At 46.0% G+C, this 6,733-nt stretch overlaps 1 protein-coding gene across 2 annotated transcripts in view; it reads right to left on the reverse strand.

Annotated features, from left to right (window-relative positions):
• Window positions 1-216: 216 nt before the first annotated feature.
• Window positions 217-6,733, reverse strand: part of LOC123993407 (neuronal acetylcholine receptor subunit alpha-7-like) — a 75,076-nt gene continuing 68,559 nt past the window's right edge. For both annotated transcript variants that reach the window (XM_046295520.1, XM_046295519.1), the window contains 2 exons: window positions 2,929-3,038; window positions 217-2,255 (listed from right to left, as the gene is read on the reverse strand). In XM_046295520.1, the coding sequence (XP_046151476.1) occupies window positions 1,644-2,255; window positions 2,929-3,038 (722 nt within the window). In that variant the 3' untranslated portion in view covers window positions 217-1,643. The remainder of the gene's footprint in view (window positions 2,256-2,928; window positions 3,039-6,733) is intronic.

Here is a 6,733-nt window from a genome sequence, read left to right on the forward strand (position 1 = left end):
CTCAGTCAACCCATATAAAAACACCCAGTCAGCCCATATACACCCAGTCAGCCCATATACACTCAGTCAGCCCATATACACTCAGTCAGCCCATATACACTCAGTCAGCCCATATACACCCAGTCACTCTATATTCACAAAGTCATCCCATATCCACCCAGTCAGCCCCTCTCTGTCCCATTCATGTCCATTTGAATTGTCCAGGATGATCTTATCTTAGGCTATATGGGATATTTATTAGGTAAGAGCAAAGAAAATCACAGGAAGAAGAGGACAGCAGTGTGACAACAACAGCTACAACAGAGGAGGACTCTGACTGTGGGGTGGGAGGGGGGGGGGTGGTATGTTCAGTATACAGTAATAATGATCATTCAAAGAAAAACATAGATGCACAGACTAACTCTCTAACATGACAGGCAGTTTAGTTCAGTTACTTACAGTATTGACTGTCTGGCCTGAGGGATTCCATATACCATGGTCTTTATGTCTCATTTGTAAACCACATTATGTTTCAATCAATATCAATAGAATAATATCTTGATCTTTAGTCATAATAACCTCCCTGGGGTTGTTGTGGTCTCCATGTAACCTTTACATTTATGTTAGATATCACCACAGACAGACACATAGCTCCTCCATGTTACTGTACCACCCCCATATCCATTCCCCTATATGCAGCACAGATACATTTATGTCATATAAACCGATTACACCTACTGATAGTACTAGATGGATAATGGATCAATAACGGATCTATAGTAGTTCTCCAATATATAGTGGGATTACGTGTACATATTAGCACAGGCCCAGTCTCAGCAGGAGTTGTTTCAGGCTAGCAGCCAGTGCAGTTCTCCAGTATCCACTTGTCCAGTTACTTGTTTCAATAGCTCTTGTTGTTTCAGGTTGTTGCAGGCTGATTCCTCCTCTAATGTGCAGGTGAGTCATACATGATGATGCCACTATCCTGTCTATGAATCACTCCAGGTTTTCACAGTGGCACAGTCAACGTCAATCAGTTACTACCGTGGCAACAATGTCAACTGGGACCAAGAGAACATATCACTTCTACACCCGTGACAGAGTTCGATGCCATTTAGCTTCGGCAAGCAAAAAGTAAACGGTGTGTACATACAGACTTACAATATAGTGAAAGTAAAACAGTCAAAAAGACAACAATAAGCAGCTCATAAAGTCACAGTGAAACATCTCTGTAAATAGACAGGTACCTTAACCACACTACATAATGCTGACAACAGTCCAGAACGTCCAAGACAGTTCAAAGTTCTAAAGGTCATGGATTGGAGGTCCAGGAATCCAAAGTTCAAACGGCGAGTTGATATTGTAATGAGATATCTGGATGGCAAGGCAACACACAGGAACAACCTCAGTTAAATTGGATCTAAGGAGAGGAAAGGGACTATAGACAACCCTTGCATTGATACATGTACAGTATTCATCTATTTTACATTAAATCCATTTTTCTCAAATATACTCCAGAGTAATCTGGATAGAACATAAGGTTGGTTTCCCATACACAGAGAAAGTCTAGTCGTGTACTAAAAAGCATGCTCAGTGGTTCTTAGTCTGGGCCTAGGCTTAATCTGTGTCCGGGAAGCTGGCATATATGGTTGAACATATTGACACTATTTCTTTAAATAGTCCTTGGTGACGGCCTCTAAGAAGTTGGGAGCAGACATGAGAATGGTGAAGGTGCCAACGATGGAGAAGAGAGTGAAGGCCACCAGACACAGTCTGTCCACCACGGCAGCAGCAAACTTCCACTCGCTGCAGATCGCCACTTCCTCATCCTGGTCCCTGAAGCGCTGGGCAATATACGACACCTCCTCCAGGATCTGAAGGACCTCCGGAGGAGGAGTAAAGATCAACCCCCTTCCTCCTCCTCCAGCACCTCCCCCTGGGGGCTCAGCCTCCTCGCAGGGGGTCCCTTGGGCCCGCCCCCCCAACGCCACGCCTGAATCACTGGAGGGGGGGCAACGGGGGCTCTCCACGGCATGGTAGCTAAAGTAGAGGCTCATGCTGCCGTTGGAGGTGCCGGTGGGGCATGTGGCGCAGGGGGCCTGGGAGAGGGGCGTGGTGAGGCCCGCAATGGTGCCCATGGGTCCCATCTCGATGGAGCTGGCGCTGGAGTGGTGCTGTGGAGTGTGGCGGTACTTGTAGCCTGCCGGTTTACGCTCCTCGCCTGGCTGTTTCATACGCAGGAACCAAGCACACCAGTTCAAAAGCACTACCCTGACCTGGAGAGAGAGAGAGGGAGGAGGGAGGGAGAGGGGGTTGAGACTGCAACACACATATACACACAATGTGTGATGGTTGAGGAGTGATGAGAATGACAATGATGCAGACGACAGTGGCAACGACAACAATGATGATGACAACAATGATGTGGATGAAGACGACGATGATGACAACAATGATGAGGATGATGATGACGATGATGACAACAATGATGATTACGAAGACAACAATAATGAGGACGAAGATGACGATGATGACAACAACGATGAGGATGAAGACGACGATGATGACGACGATGATGAGAACGAATACGACGATGATAACAATAATGATGATTTCGATGATGACAACAACGATGAGGACGAAGACGACAATGATGACAACAATGATGACAACAATGATGTGGATGAAGACGACAATGATGACAACAACGATGATTACGAAGACGACAGTAATGAGGATGAAGACGACGATGGTGACAGCAACGATGAGGGTGAAGACGACGATGTTGACGACGATGATGAGAACGAATACGACGATGATAACAACAATGATGATTTCGATGATGACAACAACTAAGACGACGATGATGACGACGATGTGGACAAAGACGACGATGATACAACAACGAGAATGATGAGGGATATGATGAAGATTGGGAGTGGGACTCACCCATCTGGGCATTTTTCCGCCCTGAGGGTCGTGGTGATGAAACTGCAGGACCAGAACAGTCACCACTACAGACAGACCCACTATCATCATGGTGCTGGCAAAGTACTGAGCTACAAAACACAAACCACAACCACATCAAACATTAACACAGTGGCATCATACATCACACAGACACTGACCAACAGAAGGGAGAGACGGTGCATCCCAAATGGCACTGGGCAAAGGCAGCAAACTAAAGAGGGAATAGGTTGACATTTAGGACACAGCCAGAGAATCTTGTCTTTGTAGTTGTAGTGTGGTTTCAGTTGAATGTGTCTTTGTATATCTGTGGAAAATCAAGCAGCCCGATAATATAACACTTTGGTAAAACACCGCCGAGGGTGGGGGCAAACACCACCAAGCTTAAGAGCTGACTCTTTGAGAGCACATCATGAATGTGTTCTCTCAGGGGAGGGACTGAGGGAAGGAAGGGAAGAAGGGAGGGAGGGAAGGGAGCTCCACTCCACTCGAGCATTAACTCAACACGGCTCTTTCCCAAATATCTCAGCTATGTAACTGTCTCACAGACCAGACACACCCCTTCCCTCTCTCTGTTAGCAAACAACCGCTAAATGCTTCAGACATGAACAAATGCTAGCAGGACGCTAGCAGGGCAACGGGCACATGACCCACTGTGCGATCAGGGGTACAGATTATATGAGGAGGAGGATGGGAAGGAGTAGGGAGTCATATTTTCCAGAAAATCTACCAAGTTTCAATACTGGGAATAATTCCTATTTATCACGGGAATCCCAGGAAATACCGCAAAAATCAGAAGTCATCATTCAAAGCATTTAACAAAAAAAATATGTTCACTGCCAGGGTTCTTCCCAAATAAGAGGGGCGCTGCACCACATTGCCGGCTTGGCTGCACCACTATGTAAAGATTTCAGAGCAAATTAAACTGATATTTAGTAATGATAAAGTAACTATCGCCAATGACATTGTTATGAATTGCGAAACAGGGCGTACATAAATGCAGAGCATTATCATGTTCCTCAATTCATTCAGCACATTTCAGCAATAGGCAATCTCAACACAGAGCACGTTGAGGGCACACAAAGCATGCTCAGGGCACACAGAGCACACTGAGGGCACACAGAGCACGCTGAGGCCACACAAAGCATGCTCAGGGCACACAGAGCACACTGAGGGCACACAGAGCACGCTCAGGGCACACAGAGCACACTGAGGGCACACAGAGCGCACACAGAGCACGCTGAGGGCACACAGAGCACGCTCAGGGCACACAGAGCACGCTCAGGGCACACAGAGGACGCTGAGGGCACACAGAGCGCACACAGAGCACGCTGAGGGCACACAGAGCACGCTCAGGGCACACAGAGCACGCTCAGGGCACAAAGAGCACGCTGAGGGCACACAGAGCACGCTCAGGGCACACAGAGCACGCTGAGGGCACACAGAGCGCACACAGAGCACGCTGAGGGCACACAGAGCACGCTCAGGGCACACAGAGCACGCTCAGGGCACACAGAGCACGCTGAGGGCACACAGAGCACGCTCAGGGCACACAGAGCACGCTCAGGGCACACAGAGCACGCTGAGGGCACACAGAGCACGCTTAGGGCACACAGAGCACGCTCAGGGCACACAGAGCACTCTGTGTAGTTTAAATATCAAGGTATCTTAAAGGGGGACTATGGGCTCTATGTAAAACTGAAGCATTACAGATTCCGCGATATAAATCTTAGTGGTGTGAAGTACTGAAGTAAAAATACTTGAAAGTACTACTTAAGTAGTTTTTTGGGGTACCTGTACTTTACTATACTATTTATATTTTTGAAAACGTTTACTTTTACTTCACTACATTCCTAAAGAAAATGCTTTTTCCTCCATACATTTTCCCTGACACCCAAAAGTACTTGTTACATTTTGAATGCTTAGCAGGACAGGAAAATGGTCTAAATCACACACTTATCAAGAGAACATCCCTGGTCAACCCTACTGCCTCTGATCCAGCGGACTCACTAAACCCATGCTTGGTTTGTAAATGATGTCTGAGTGTTGGAACGTGCCCCTGGCTATCCATAAATACATTTTAAAAAACAAGAAAATGGTGTCGTCTGGTTTGCTTAATATAAGGAATTTGAAATTATTTAAACTTAAGTATATTTTAGCAATTACATTTACTTTTGATACTTAAGTATATTTAAAACCAAATACTTTTAGACTTTCACTTTTACTTGAGTCCTTTTCTATTAAGGTATCTTTACTTTTACTCAAGTATGACAATTAGGCCCTTTTTCCACCACTGAGAAATGTAAAAGTAATTTGCGATTGAGCCGACATATGCAGCGCCTAACGTGAACGCAGTCTACGCGAATGCAGTCTCCTCATACTGTTTGCTGATCACACATTCTCTACCGGAGCTCTCATGTGGGCACAAGTACGAGACTGCGCAGAGAAGCACGGGAAATGTAACAGCGGTATTTTGACATGCATAGGGCGATTCAACCGATGGATTACAGAATACCGTTAGGAATCTTCATGTGAGACAGGAGTCAGGATTTAGGGTTTCAGTGGGATTGGGACTGGATAGGAAAATAGCCCAGGATTTAGGACAGGAGAAACCTATGTAGTGAGCAGTTCATAGGCCTATCTGGCCTGAAGAGTCACAGTGACAGCTCAAAGAGACACAGGTTATTTTAGGTAAAGGCTTCCATGCGACAACATGTTTGGATAATGTGCTATTTTATTTTCCGTTAACCTGCTGCTGCGCATGTTGTGTATTTTGTGGAATTGCATTAGTGCCACATCCCGGGATCCCGGCTGCCATTCTTAATCCCTAAGAAGGAGTACTGAAGAAGAGGAGGAAATGGAGAAGACAGAGGAAGAGCATGGTGAAGAGGAGGAGCAGGAGTAAGAGGAGGAAAACACTGAAGTAGAACAAAAATGAAGATGATAAGTATGAGAAAGAGAAGGTCGAGACAGGAGTGGGATTCTAATTAGGAGGAAGAGAAGAAACCAGATAGGAGCCCTGTCAGAGGGTGTAATCCTGCAGAGTGGAGGTGGGAAAGGCAGAGATGCTCCTACATAGTGCTGACTATCACTGCCCTTCACTTGTAATTCTACACAGCCCATGTCCGTCTGAGCCTGTCAGCATCTTCACACATACACACACACACAAACAGAGAGATAGAGAGGGATTGATACATAATAAACACAACTAATGGGGCATTTCTCAGTAAAAGCCGCGCTCTGTTACACTAACTCAACTGAGACACACACATACACACAGTTTATGGTGCTCTGTTCAATAGCGCTAACACACAAGCACACCCACACACACATTTATATAATTAACAAATGTATTACTATTTTTGCAGGACTATATGTAGAAACTGCACGTGTACGGGTACACACGGGTACGCACACGAAAATGAGATGAAAATGAGATGAAGCAGAGACAGAGAGAGAGACGAGAGACGAGAGAGAGAGACGAGAGATGAGAGAGAAATGAGAGAGAGACGAGAGCGATGAGAGAGATGAGAAAGATATACGAGAGAGACGAGAGAGAGAGAGACGAGAGAAGAGAGAGACGAGAGGGATGAGAGAGACAAGAGAGAGATATGAGAGAGAGACGAGAGCGATGAGAGAGATGAGAAAGATATACAAGAGAGAGAGAGACAGAGAGATGAGAGAAGAGAGAGAGATGAGAGAGAGACGAGAGAGAGACGAGAGAAGAGAAGAGAGATGAGAGAGAGACGAGAGAGACGATAGAGACAAGAGAGAGACAGAGACGAGA

Source organism: Oncorhynchus gorbuscha, linkage group LG13, assembly GCF_021184085.1.
Source record: "Oncorhynchus gorbuscha isolate QuinsamMale2020 ecotype Even-year linkage group LG13, OgorEven_v1.0, whole genome shotgun sequence".
Classification (NCBI taxonomy): Eukaryota; Metazoa; Chordata; class Actinopteri; order Salmoniformes; family Salmonidae; genus Oncorhynchus; species Oncorhynchus gorbuscha.